Source organism: Lepidochelys olivacea (genome assembly GCF_965140295.1).
Source record: "Lepidochelys olivacea isolate rLepOli2 genome assembly, chromosome: 8".
In the NCBI taxonomy this organism is placed as follows: Eukaryota; Metazoa; Chordata; order Testudines; family Cheloniidae; genus Lepidochelys; species Lepidochelys olivacea.
In genome coordinates this window covers 86,641,772-86,656,342 of record NC_140418.1, presented here as the reverse complement: position 1 = coordinate 86,656,342, position 14,571 = coordinate 86,641,772, and the positions used below count along the sequence as shown (strand labels likewise).

At 39.8% G+C, this 14,571-nt stretch overlaps 1 protein-coding gene across 3 annotated transcripts in view; it reads right to left on the bottom strand.

Annotated features, from left to right (window-relative positions):
• The window catches only part of NEGR1 (neuronal growth regulator 1), a 618,255-nt gene that overhangs the window by 199,334 nt on the left and 404,350 nt on the right, over positions 1 to 14,571 (bottom strand). For all 3 annotated transcript variants that reach the window (XM_084637118.1, XM_084637120.1, XM_084637119.1), the window contains exon 3: positions 12,760 to 12,885. In XM_084637118.1, coding sequence (XP_084493244.1) covers positions 12,760 to 12,885 — 126 coding nt within the window. The remainder of the gene's footprint in view (positions 1 to 12,759; positions 12,886 to 14,571) is intronic.

The window sequence follows — 14,571 nt, the reverse complement described above, 5'->3', positions numbered from 1 at the left end:
AAGTGTGGGTTTTTTTGAGATACTTTGTCCATACAGACTTCACTCTTGGTATACATATGCCCCAGTGCCTGAGATTAGATTCTTTTGAATAGCAGTGTCCCGGACATCCTCTCGCTTCCCATGGCCACAGTTATAAAGGACAGGGTGCAACCTGCAGTCAGTTCCTTAGTTAATTAGAATCCCATAAGAATAGGACTCAGCTAACGAGGATGGAGGGTGGGTTGTGGAATCTTTGGAAAGCACATCTCAAAGAGCCATACTTACTGTAGGGTTAGTAACTTTTCTTTCTCTCAGTGATTGTCCACATAGAGTCCACTGCTGGTGTCCAACAATCACATGCCAATTCACCTGGATATGGGCAAGAGGAGTCCTATTTGAATAGAGATTCCGGGACCATCTTACTGACACTAGCATCTGAGCTGGATGCTGGAACCAGGAAATAGAGAGTGGTAAATGTGTGTCTAGAACTCCATGTTGCTGCCTTACACATTTCTGATGTGAGGATGCTACCCGGACGTGCTGCAGAAGCTGCTGCAGTCTTAGTATAATGAGCCCTAATTTGTCCAGGGACAGTCTCTTTAGCAATATCATAATACGACAATCTGAGACCCACTTGGACAGCCTCTGAGATGATTGCCTCTCCAAGGGCTGTCCCTTAACCTGCTCAGCAAAAGCACAAAAAGTTTAGATGTACACCTGGGCAGCTTGGTCCTCTCTAAATAAAAATACCAGGCTCTCATGACTTCAGTGTGGGGAGTTTCATTTCACCTGTGGCAGAATCAGTTTAGGGAGAAAAAACAGGAGTAAACAGACTGATTGATGTGAAAGTCAATGGTTACTTTAGGCGGAAACCTCAGATGACATCTAAGGGTGACTGTCCTTACAAAAGAACATGTCAGGGGGCCTGAATCTCCCCTATTTTCCTAGTTGATGTGATGTCTACCAGAAGGCAGTTTTCATAGACAGGTGATAAGCGGAGCACGTAGTCATAAGCTTAAATAGGAAACCCATCAGTCCAGTCAAAACCAGGTTAAGATTGCAAGAAGGAAGGAGTTCCCTGACCGGTGGGAAAACATGGGTGAGCCCTTTTAGAAATGTCACCAGAGCTGGATAAGTGAAGATCATGTGGCCTTGGATAGGAGGGTGACTAGCAGAGATTGCTTCCAAGTACACCCTTATAAAACTGAGGGACAATCCCAATTGTTTCAGGGAAAGTAATTATTCCAGAATTGCAGAAATTGAAGTTGTCAATGGTGAAAATTTTTGCTGAACTATCCAAACAGAAAAATCTCTTCCATTTGGCCTTGTATATCAGTCTGATTAAAGGTTTCCTGTTGTTAGCAAATGAACCAGACTCTCTATGATTCTTTGTATTCCCATAATTCTTTGTATATAAAACCCCGTGATACTTTGAACAAAGTGTGTTGTAGCTATAATTCTAGTTTTTGTGCTTCTAGGGACTTTGTACTTAGGTTAATATAGTGTGTGACTAAGTGGTGGAATGTATATAATATTTTTACCCTGACCCTATTGACCCATGGAGAATTGTCCAGATATCCAGAAAAAGACTACTTGTGATTTATAAGGGATATGTGTTATTAAAAATGTCTTCGATGATTGATAAAAATGGCCCATTGAGGGATGTTTCAGCTTATTAGGAACTACCTGTTGCCACATATGTTTTCTACAATAAGAATAGAAAGAGGTTTAATGTTTTTTGAAGGGAGTTGTACATGCTGAGAGGATTTTCCCCATATCATCCAATCATCAAGTTAGGGGTACACCTGTATTCCTTGTATCCTCAGTTACTCAGCAATGACAGCCAGAACTTTGGTGAAGACTTATGGAGCTAAAGTGTAGGACTCTGTACTGACAGTAAGATTTGTGAGCTAAGAATGTCAGGTACTTCCTGTGAACTGGGTATACTGAAAGGTGGCAGTATGTGTTTTTTAAGTTGAGAGCCACAAAATAATCACAAAATACAAGGAAGGGATTATGGAGACTAGGGTAACTATCTGGAATTTGAAACAATGGATGAAGGCCTTGAGATAACTATGGGCTCCATTTTCTTCTTTGGGACTAGGAAATAGTGGGAATAAAATCCTTTGCTCGTGAATTTATTCCACTGCTCCCAGCAGTATAAGGGAATCCACCAGATGCTTCAACAGTGTCTCATGACAAGGATCCTTGAAAAGGGATGGAGAAGGTGGGCTTCCACAGCTTGAAACTGGGGTGGGGTACCCTATGCTGACTATTTTGAGGACCTACCAGTCCGAGGTTATTCCAGTCCATGTCTGCTGGAGGAGGAAAGCAGTTGCCAGTGGATGGGTTGAATGGAAGAGGATCCAAAGGTGCTCCAGGCAGGCTCCAAACATGCACCTCAAAACAGGTTCTTTCTAGAAGCCCCAGAATGTGGGGCAGTGAAGACAACAGAAAGGGCTACCACCAATGAAATTGCTGTCTCCTCCTTGGGGGCTTGGAGGACCACTGTTGCTGATAATAGGGATGCTGTCATCTCTGTCTGTAGAAAGACTCTTGTCTCTGGCATTTTCTCTTTGGGACTTAGGCATACAGGCTCAAGGATCTTAGAGTTGTCCTAGAGTCTTTGAGCATATGGAGGTATTAAATAGCTTGTTGCCTTCAACTGGAACTTGGATCTCTTTAGGGAATCCTAATGCCTGCAGCTAGAAAGATCTCTTCATAGCTACAGCAATAGCCATTGTCCTACCCACAATATCAGAGGCACCTAGTGCAGCTCGTGATGCCAATTGAGCAGTCAGCCTGGCTTCAGCCATGAGAGATCTTTATTTCTTATGCTGATGCTTCTGCTTCAGAAGCCTCACTAAAAAGTCTGTCCCAAGAAGGAAGTTGTATTTTGAAAGTAGCACTTGATAGTTCATTACTCTCATCTGGAGGCTCACTGAAGAATATATTTTCCTCCCAAAGATTCTTTGGATCTTTCTCCTAAAGGATAGATTTATGCTGACCTTGTTGCCTTGATTTTTTCCTGAGCTGCTTGAATAATCAGGGTATCAGGTATTGATAAAAATATTCAAAACCCTTAGTGGATACTTGGTATCTTCTGTTAGCACTTTTAGAAATTGCTAGAATTGAGCCAGACGTATGCCAGATCACTTTGGCAGGTTCAAGCAGTCCATAACTGATGGCCACAGCCTGACACTAAAAGTAGAATGTTGCAGAATATCCTGAGCTTCTCTTGTATGGGCTCTAGTGGGATATCCAGTATCTCCACCATTCTTTTTAGCAAGTCCTGAAAGACTTTTGTTTTATCCATAAGCCCTGGAGGAGGAATAATGACGACGACTGGGAAGGAAGATGAGATGGTGGCAGATAGCTGGTGCTGTGGATCAGAAGAGCAATCATCACCATTATAGTCCTCCTCACCCTCCATTAGTAGAGGATGGGACAGGAGAGGAGCTTAAGAAAATGGGACCGCTGTATTCATAGATTCATAGAGTCATAGATATTTAGGTCAGAAGGGACCATTATGATCATCTAGTCTGACCTCCTGCACAACGCAGGCCACAGAATTTCACCCACCACTCCTGCGAAAAACCTCTCACCTATGTCTGAGCTATTGAAGTCCTCAAATCGTGGTTTAAAGACTTCAAGGAGCAGAGAATCCTCCAGCAAGTGACCCATGCCCCATGCTACAGAGGAAGGCGAAAAACCTCCAGGGCCTCTTCCAATCTGCCCTGGAGGAAAATTCCTTTCCGACCCCAAATATGGCGACCAGCTAAACCCTGAGAATATGGGCAAGATTCATCAGCCAGATACTACAGAAAATTCTTTCCTGGGTAACTCATATCCCACCCCATCTAATATCCCATCACAGGCCATTGGGCCTATTTACCATGGATATTTAATTACCAAAACCATGTCATCCCATCATACCATCTCTTCCATAAACTTATTGAGTTTAATCTTAAAGCCAGATAGATCTTTTGCCCACACTGCTTCCCTTGGAAGGCTTTTGCAAAACGTCACTCTTCTGATGGTTAGAAACCTTCATCTAATTTCTAGTCTAAACTTCCCAATGACCAGTTTATATCCATCTGTTCTTGTGTCCACATTGGTACTGAGCTTAAATAATTCCTCTCCCTCTCCGGTATTTATCCCTCTGATATATTTATAGAGAGCAATCATATCTCCCCTCAACCTTCTTTTAGTTAGGCTAAACAAGCCAAGCTCCTTGAGTCTCTTTTCATAAGACAAGTTTTCCATTCCTCGTATCATCCTAGTAGTCCTTCTCTGTACCTGTTCCAGTTTGAATTCATCCTTCTTAAACATGGGAGACCAGAACTGCACACAGTATTCCAGGTGAGGTCTCACCAGTGCCTAGTATAATGGTACTAAAACCTCCTTATCCCTACTGGAAATACCTCGCCTGATGCATCCCAAGACTGCATTAGCTTTTTTCATGGCCATATCACATTGGCGGCTCATCGTCATCCTATGATCAACCAATACTCCAAGGTTCTTCTCCTCCTCCGTTACTTCTAATTGATGTGTCCCCAGCTTATAATTAAAATTCTTGTTATTAATCCCTAAATGCATGACCTTACACTTCTCACTATTAAATTTCATCCTACTACTATTACTCCAGTTTACAAGGTCATCCAGATCCTCCTGTAGGATATCCCTGTCCTTCTTTAAATTGGCAATACCTCCCTGCTTTGTATCATCCACAGACTTTATTAGCACAGTCCCACTTTTTGTGCTGAGATCAGTAATAAAAAGGTTAAATAAGATTGGTCCCAAAACGATCCTTGAGGAACTCCACTGGTAACCTCCCTCCAGCCTGACAGTTCACCTTTCAGTAGGACCTGTTGTAGTCTCCCCTTTTAACCAATTCCTTATCCACCTTTCAATTTTCCTATTGATCCCCATCTTATCCAATTTAACTAATAATTCTCCATATGGCACGGTATCAAACGCCTTACTGAAATCTAGGTAAATTAGATCCACTGCATTTTCTTTGTCTAAAAAATCTGTTACTTTCTCAAAGAAGGAGATCAGGTTAGTTTGGCACGATCTACCTTTTGTAAAACCATGTTGTATTTTGTCCCATTTACCACTGACTTCAATGTCCTTAACTACCTTCTCCTTCAAAATTTTTTCCAAGACCTTGCATACTACAGATGTCAAACTAACAGGCCTATAGTTACCCAGATCACTTTTTTCCCCTTTCTTAAAAATAGGAACTATGTTAGCAATTCTCCAATCATACAGTACAACCCCTTAGTTTACAGATTCATTAAAAATTCTTGCTAATGGGCTTGCAATTTCATGTGCCAATTCCTTTAATATTTTTGGATGAAGATTATCTGGGCCCCCCGATTTAGTCCCATTAAGTTGTTTGAGTTTTGCTTCTACCTCAGATATGGTAATGTCTACTTCCATATCCTCATTCCCATTTGTCATGCTACCATTATCCCTAAGATCCTCTTTAGTCTTATTAAAGACTGAGGCAAAGTATTTGTTTAGATATTGGGCCATGCCTAGATTATCCTTGACCTCCACTCCATCCTTAGTGTTTAGCGGTCCCACTTCTTCTTTCTTTGTTTTCTTCTTATTTATATGGCTATAGAACCTTTTACTATTGGTTTTAATTCCCTTTGCAAGGTCCAACTCTATTTGACTTTTAGCCTGTCTCACTTTATCTCTACATGTTCTGACCTCAATAAGGTAGCTTTCCTTGCTGATCCCTCCCTTCTTCCACTCCCTGTATGCTTTCTGCTTTTTCTTAATCACCTCTCTGAGATGCTTGCTCATCCAGCTTGGTCTACAACTCCTGCCTATGAATTTTTTCCCCTTTCTTGGGATGCAGGCTTCCAAAAGCTTCTGCAGCTTTGATTTAAAATAATCCCAGGCCTCCTCTACTTTTAGATCCATAAATTATTCAGTCCAATCCACTTCCCTAACTAATTTCCTTAATTTTTGAAAGTCAGCCCTTTTGAAATCAAAAACCCTAGTTGCAGATTTATTTTTGTTAATCTTTCCGTTCAGTTTGAATTGAATTAGCTCATGATCGCTTGAGCCAAGATTATCCCCTACAACCATTTCTTCTATGAGGTCCTCACTACTCACCAAAACCAAATCTAAAATGGTATCCCCTCTAGTCAGTTCAGCAACTACTTGATGAAGGAATCCATCAGCTATCGCATCTAGGAAAATCTAAGCCCTATTATTATTACTAGCACTCGTCCTCCAGTCTATATCTGGGAAGTTAAAGTCTCCCATGATCACACAGTTTCCATTAGTATTTACTTTATTAAAAACATTAAAAAGGGCTCTATCCATATCCAAATTAGATCCTGGCAGTCTATAGCACACCCCAAGCACTATCCCAGGAGAGGCTCTAATAGTTTTCTTCCCCGATGTAATTTTTGCCTAGACGGACTCTGTCTTATCCATTCCATCGCTTCTTATTTCTTTACATTCTACCTATTCATTGTGTGTAGGGGGGAATCTGGCTCTGGATGCAATTGAAAATGCAGGTTTCATACCACATGGATTGATCACCCAGGGAAATCAGTATGACCATAGTTAATTAGGGTAGTGAGAACAGGGACATATGGATGGGCAGCAGGTAGGGTGTTCCCTGTGGTTCCTGGATGGTATCCTTCAAGGATTCCTCTCTCAAATCTCTGCAAGACTCACACTGAGCTACCCAAGACAGTGACAGGGCATGTTCTTGTGAGGAATGTCTGCTTTGTTCCTCCTCTTCTGGGGAGACAGAGAAATTCACCTCTTCTGGGGAGACAGAGAAATACACCTCTTCTAGCAGAATCGCAGTTCTATCCAGTGTTCTCTGTGTGGTGTCGGTATCAGGAATGGTTTCTTCCTGCAGCCTTTTAGTACCATGAATGGTTAACTTCCTGCAGCCTTTTAGTGAGCGATGAGTCCAGAAATGGTCAGAATGAAAGGTCTCAGCTTGCTGTGGAGTGCATTGGTGCCACTGAAGAGAGCTCTCAAACTAGCTTGGGTAAGAATTTGGTCAGTACCAAGGCAGTGGTGGGAGTTGAAGCAGTGGTTCTTGGTATGGGGAAACTGTGCTGGACTTTTCGGTGCAGACACAGACAGTGCTTGAGGCTTTGATATAGTAGTCAGCACCTATTATCGTTAATGGAGGCAGCACAGTGCTTGTTGTGTGTAGAGACCATTGTGCCAGTTTGGGATTTGGTGCAGACACATCAGAGCGGGACTCCTTATGACCCCGGTCTGAAGTCATCACTGAGATGCCTGATGAGTGGGGCTCATGAGAGGTCTTCTGGGAACCCAGAGTCATGTCACCAGGGCAGTTGATGCTTGAGGTGGACCCAGTAGCTGGAGCTCCTTGGATGGTCTGCCAAGGTTTGATATTGCTTGCATGGACTTTTCAAGGAGAAAAAGTTTCAGTTTTGCCTCCATTACTTTCTGGGTTCTTTCAGAGAAGGACTTGCAAATCTAACCATGCTCTGGAGCACATCCCTCTCCCAGGCACAATAGGCATTGAGCATAGCCATCATTCACAGGTATTGCCTCATCACAAGAGGGGAAAACTTAAACCTCAGTGATTTGGTGCTGGCTATTTTGAATTACTGTACAGGGCAGATCCTTCTACAAAGTGTTCCATGCATGGGGAGGGGGGGGAAGGGTTAAACCCCTATACAGGAAAACCTATCAGTAATCTAAGTCTAAGAGGTTTTGTTTTGTTTTGAATATATGCAAATGGGCAACGAAAACTGTAGATCAGCATCAGCCATCTTACGCAGAGCAAGGGACACAGACACTACAGGGTTCTGTCTCAGCCATCCGCTGAATGGAACTGAATAGAGGTTACAGCTGATCCACCCCTTATACTCTTGACTACGGGAAGAGTAAGTGGCAAGGGCACAGGTATTGCCCTAATGGACACTATTATTCAAAAAAATCCCGTCTTGCACACATAGGGCATATGCACTTCAACACTGGAAAATCATTTGAAGAAGTATTCTAGTCTTCATTTAGCTCCAAGAGAGCTTAAGGGACATATGGTGACAGGAATATGTGGAATTCTGGAAGAACTGTTAAAATACATTGGACCACATATTCTTTTGTGGCAGACACTATTCAATGTAATCTGGAGAACCTGTCCAAATGACAAAAAGACATTACTGGCAGCACAAAGACTGATTTTACTATCACAGCATTACTCTTCTATCCATCCTAGGGAAAGTTTTTGCTTCCATCTAGTTGGCCTGAGCTACGGATATCTTAAGAAGAAAGAAAAGATCAGTTCAAGCTGGCTTCACTCCTGGTCATTCAGTGATGAAGCAAATCTTCACAGTGCACCAGCTTATCAAGAAGGTATGAGAATTCAAGTGCCCCCCCCCCACTCCAGCTTTGATAGTATCTTGTCTCCTCATTGGTCATTCTGGTCAAGTGCCAGCGAGGTTATCCTAGCTTCTTAACCCTTTACAGGGATTTTATAGTTCTGTATACAGATTTTATTGTTCTGTATACAGAAAGGTGGTTACCCTTCCCTTTATATTTATGACACCAAGTAAATGCATTTTAGGTATATACCTTGATGTTAAGAACCGTACTAACTTCAGTTTTGCCAATGATGTAGTGCTGGTTGCTGAGTCAATGGATGAGCTGGTTATGACACTTAAAGCCCAGGAAAGCTCAGTGGAAAAGTCAGCCCAAAATTTAGTTGATGTAAAACCAAAATTATTCCCGGTGGCAATTTCAAACACAGTGAGGACTCTAGCATCTTTGTGGGTGATCATCCAGTCATGACTATTGGTGATTTCACCTACCTCGGCTCTGTTGTCAATAACATGAGTAGCAGCAAGTAAGAACCTGAAGTCTGCACTGCATATGTTATCAGTACCTCATCAGGAATGTCTTTCACAAATTGAACACACTGGTAAATAGCAATATGACGCTTCGGTGCTAAAGAGCTTTAATGTTTCAGTGATAAGTATTCTGACCTATGGGACAAGCACCACACTGTCAAGATTGAAAAGAAGTTGCACACCATCTCAAAATGACTGAAAACATCAACTGGCACAAAATTCAAGCTGAAAGACAAGATACCCCTCCTAACTGAACCGGTATTGCTTTCTCAAATGATCAGTCTACGCTCCCTAAGGTTCTAAAGTCATCTGCTCCAAACATGTTTCAACTTCCCTGAGAGAATCATCGTTGACTTTGACCCAATGAAAGCAGAATGGAAAAGACCCCCTGGAAGACCTAAAACATGATGGCTGGACAGTGTTAACAGACACCTGTGCCTTACAGGTATCCTATCCCATAACACACCAATTTTGGCTCAGGACAGAACATCATAGAGGCACATAATGCATTTGGTGTCCTCTGTGCTGTCCAAGCAACAGCATGAGAACTAACCTAGCCTAACAAGGGAGCAATACCTTGTGGATAATATGCAATGAACAAGAAGGGTCTGGATGCTTCTCCTTCCAGAAACCATTAACACTACTTGGCTAAAAGACTTATAGATTGTGTGGCCAAAAGGGACTATAATGATCTCTAGGATGACCTTCTGTGTCACACAAGCCATAAAATTTCATCAAGTCCATATGTTCTAGCTCATCTAGAAGTTATCTTTTAGAAAGACAAGCAAGAGTCTTTCACAAGCAATCCAGTGTATTGCCTCCCACATGGACTGAGTGCACTGGTTCTGCTGCCCTCCAAGTCTCTGGCTGCACACAAGCTCATGACCCAAATTTTGATTGCAAACACAAATATGCTATAACTGGCGGGAGGTAGCTCTAACAATAATATTTACTGATATATATTTTAATACTATTATACTGTATAGACTACATAGTTACATATTTATTATTATTTTTTCAGAGCTGTTGTCTGTATTTGACTATTGGTAGTTTAGAAAATACATTTTATCCGGTTAAATGAATTACAGAGAGCATGCAAGTTACATTGCAGTAAGCAGTAATTAGTCAACTTCTTTATTGCCATTTGGGGCTTGGTTAACCTTGCCTATTCTGAGGAATTATTTTTTCTGAATATTGTTCACTCCTGATTCCTCTTAAACAGGCAAGGTTAACCAAAACTCAAATGGCAATAAAGAAGTTGACCTAGAATGTAAAATTAAAATCTATGTGACAAGTTTTAATTAAAACACAACCAAAGCACTGCTCCTCTCTTGAAAAGATAAATAGCTTAGCCAATGGGGTTGCAAGGGATTGCATCTAAAATAAAAAATACCAATTAGAAGCACTTATAAGACATTAGCAAGATGGCAGTAGGGTTCAGCTAATGTAATTCATTTTTTCAGGGAACCCTAGGGAGTTCATATTTAAAGCAACTTCATATATAAAGCTACCATTCTAAAGTCTCCCCAAGGTTTCTGATACTATTTTGATTGACATTTAGTTATAAAACATCTTTATGATGCAACTGATATTTTCTAGTTTATTAGTAGTCACTTGAAATAGTTTTCATTGTCATTGTTTTAAAGGCCAATAGTAACTTTTTCAAATCTTGTTTTGTAAAGCAAACTACTGCTCAGACTCACTTTTAGGCACACTATGCTATGTTCCACCACATACAGTAATTAATTGCCATTACTCTGGTCAGTGTAGGAACACATTCATTTATCCATTCTAAATGAAAAGTATCCCCAACATTTGACTAAGCAATCAGATGTAATGCCAAGTAATGTGATCTCTCCAGCAACCTTTCAAACTAAATAATTAATGTGGAAGTAAATAAAGGAAACATAATATTTTAGTTACAGAACAATCATTACATCAGTCTTATACTCCAGTAATGACAGGTTTCAGAGTAGCAGCCGTGTTAGTCTGTATCTGCAAAAAGAAAAGGAGTACTTGTGACACCTTAGAGACTAACCAATTTATTTGAGCATAAACATCAGGCATCCGATGAAGTGAGCTGTAGCTCACAAAAGCTTATGCTCAAATAAATTGTTAGTCTCTAAGGTGCCACAAGTACTCCTTTTCTCTTTATACTCCAGTAATGTGACATTCAGTGACAGCATACTCCCAAACAACTCAATGGTTTTCAGAAAAGTTCTTTGAAATGAGTGAGAGAGTAGAACAGACCCTTTATGTTTAAAATAAATAAAAATATCCACATAAAAACATTCCAGATCCAGCACCAATGCTGTGTACCACTTTCATCTGGCAGTGGAGGGCAATCCTGCTAGACATAAAACACAGAGGATTGTCAGAGCCAAAGCTCTGCAACACGGAAGTGAAGTTCCTTCAGCAGTCAGCAGCAGAGAGAGACAGGAACTGAAACAGCTGAGGAGTGGAACTCCCTTATACAGCCTCAGGCACTGAAAGCTTGAAGGAGTTAGTGTACTTCAGCACTCCTCAATGAACACAACTTGCAATAAGGTGCTCTTGCCATCAGTGGGAATATAGAGAGGCCCCCAAAGAATATTTTTTCTATCATACTTAGAACAGTTTAACTCTGTTAGTCACATACAAAAATTACTTAAAAATATAAAAAGAACTCTTTTCAGAGTGGTAGCTGTGTTAGTCTGTATCAGCAAAAAGAACGAGGAGTCCTTGTGGCACCTTAGAGACTAACAAATTTATGTGAGCATAAGCTTTCGTGGGCTAAAACCCACTTCATCGGATGCATGTAGTGGAAAATACAGTAGGAAGATACATATATATACACACAGAGAACATGAAAAAATGGGTGTTGCCATACACACTATAATGAGAGTGGTTAATTATGTGAGCTATTATCAGCAGGGGAAAAAAAACTTTTGTAGTGATAATCAGGATGGCCCATTTCCAACAGTTGACAAGAAGGTGAGAATAACAGTGTGGGGCGGGGGAGAATAAGCATGGGGAAATAGTTTTACTTTGTGTAATGACCCATCCACTCCCAGTTCAAGCCTAATTTAATGGTGTCCAGTTTGCAAATTAATTCCAATTCAGCAGTCTCTCGCTGGAGTCTGTTTTTGAATTTTTTGTTGTTGTAATATTGCAACTTTTAGGTCTGTAATCGAGTGACCAGGGAGATTGAAGTGTTCTCCAACCGGTTTTTGAATGTTATCATTCTTGATGTCTGATTTGTGTCCATTTATTCTTTTACGTAGAGACTGTCCGGTTTGGCCAATGTACAAGAACTCTGTGTGTGGAATCAGAATCACAATTATTTCTTTAGATATCATGTCTGCTTGCAATTTTTCATGTATACTTTAATTTAAAACTATTTTGATAAACTATTCTGTATAACAGCATAATCACAAGGCTCAGTGGTAGTGAAATATTAAAGAATATTAAATCAGCATGATGTAAATTTCATCTTTCTTTTTTAGGTATAGAGAACTGTGTCTGAAAGATTCCTTTGTTTTTTGAGATGTTTGATAGATTACTATGGTCAGCTGAAATGAGCATAACCTGCGAGCCGGGAACTCTCATCTTATCTTTGACACTGACTCTCTCCTGTGTCCTTAGGCAAGTCACTTAGGTCCAGATTTTCAAAAGTAAAGTTGAATTTTTGGTATCTCAAATTGTGTGTTTAACCCTATGTCTAAGGGCTGAGTTTAACAGGTGCTGAGCACCCATAACCCTCACTGACTTCAGCTAGAGTTTTTGGGTGATCACCTTCTCTGAAAATCTGGTCCAATTGTCCTAAACTGGGCACACAAAACTAGTGGTGTCAATTCCTAATCTATAAAGGCATGAATGGCGACGGGTTTCCTGAAAGAGAGAAACTCTGGGTTAAAAATGGTTTTGTGCTTACCTGATGGAGAGATATGTCTCCAAGAAATGGAAGGCTCTGGTTTCCCACTGGCCAAGCAAGTAAGTGTAACATTGCTTCCTTCATTCACAACAATGTCAGTTGAAATACGAGATATCTTCGGAGAAACTGAAATGGAACAATGAGAAACTTTAAAAAAAAGAATTTTGCATTAGATTGAAAAAGAGTGATTCATTTCCTCCAATGTCAGACATATATCTTGAAGTCCAAACTTTTGGGATTTTTTTTTATATAATTTTTATCTACATTGGTTTTCATGGTATTTTGCAAAGAAATCCTTGTTCAGAATTGCTTACTTCTAACCACAACTATTCCACCATTTATACAAAGGTACCGCCCATGGATCAGGATGCTCCATGTTAAACACTAGGACAACTGCAATCTGCTCCAAATTATGAAAATGTGGAATAGCTCTCAGGTTCCTAGCAATCTGCCAGTGTAGCTCTTGTTTAGGCAAAATTTGGACGTGCTCATGTTAGTCCATAATGGACATTAAATTAAAATGCTATTGTTCTCTGAAAAATGATTATGCAAAAATAGTACTTTCCTATTCATTCCATCTGCTGCCTGTGTGTATCTAGAGTTATATCTCTTCACATTAGTAAGGAAAGTAAGTTTTTATTGCTTTTTATGACTGTTGGTCCTGCAATGCCAATATAGACAAGAGAGAGTGAGCTGGATTTCGTTTTCCTTTCTGTATCTTAAGCAGAATTGTTCAATAAATTCTATTTATAGGACTAATTAAAATATAATAAGGCTTCAGCAGTGTAACTGAAAGCATCAGTGAGAGCATAACTTCAAGACAATGGAGGTTTACAAGGATAAATGGGAGGGTAACATTTGGCCTGCAGAATCTTTATTACTGGTAATGATGCACAGTAAGACAAGAACCAAAGTTGACTTTTGGAATCCAGGCTGAGCTTTCACTTGTGAAGTGCTTTTTAGGTATTAACTAAGCACTTTTAGTATGGAAATCATTGAAAGATAACAACAGGGAACACCACATTGCTATTTCTGCAAACACTTTTTAGAGTACAGCCACATTCTCAATGTCAAACATGCAAAAAGCGATATATTCTGTACCTTGGTATAATGGAATCTTCTAGTAAACTTGATGAAACTCTAGTAATCGCTACATTTTTGTACCAAAAATGCAGTTTTCAAACAAAACTGTTCCATAATGCAAACATATGCTTGTATTACAGGAAAAATATGATTATAATATTTCAGTTTTTTGAACAAAAATATTTACGAAGAAAAACATATTTCTTCTCTCTTGCGGACAAAATCTATTGTCTTAACGGGGCACCTCCTTTATTAAAACTGTAGTAGCAACAACCTTCATAATGACAAAAAAATACTGAAAATGTTCAGAAGATCTTGAGTATTTAGTTTATTCCCTAAATATTATTAAGGTACAGAAACATTCAAAATAGTTTGATCATATTAGTTAAAAATTCCTGATATTTCAACCCTTACTTTTGAAGCAGAAGACCAAAGGAAACCTTAAATTACATTAGAATCTCATTAATTATTACACCCTTTATGAAACAGAGCATGAATAAACAATTGTTAAAGACCAAGAATACACTATCCAAAAATGCTTTAAGTTCCTTTTCTGATAACTGCAGTTTAAAGTATTTCACATGGTTGTATACAGTACTGTTAAATATACTATAGTGTTCTATATAAGTTATTAAGTATGGAACCTCACCACAACATTATTTAATATTTGCTAAGAAGGGAGACTCATTTTTTTACATATGGATTATTGGGTTTGGCAACTAGTGAAGT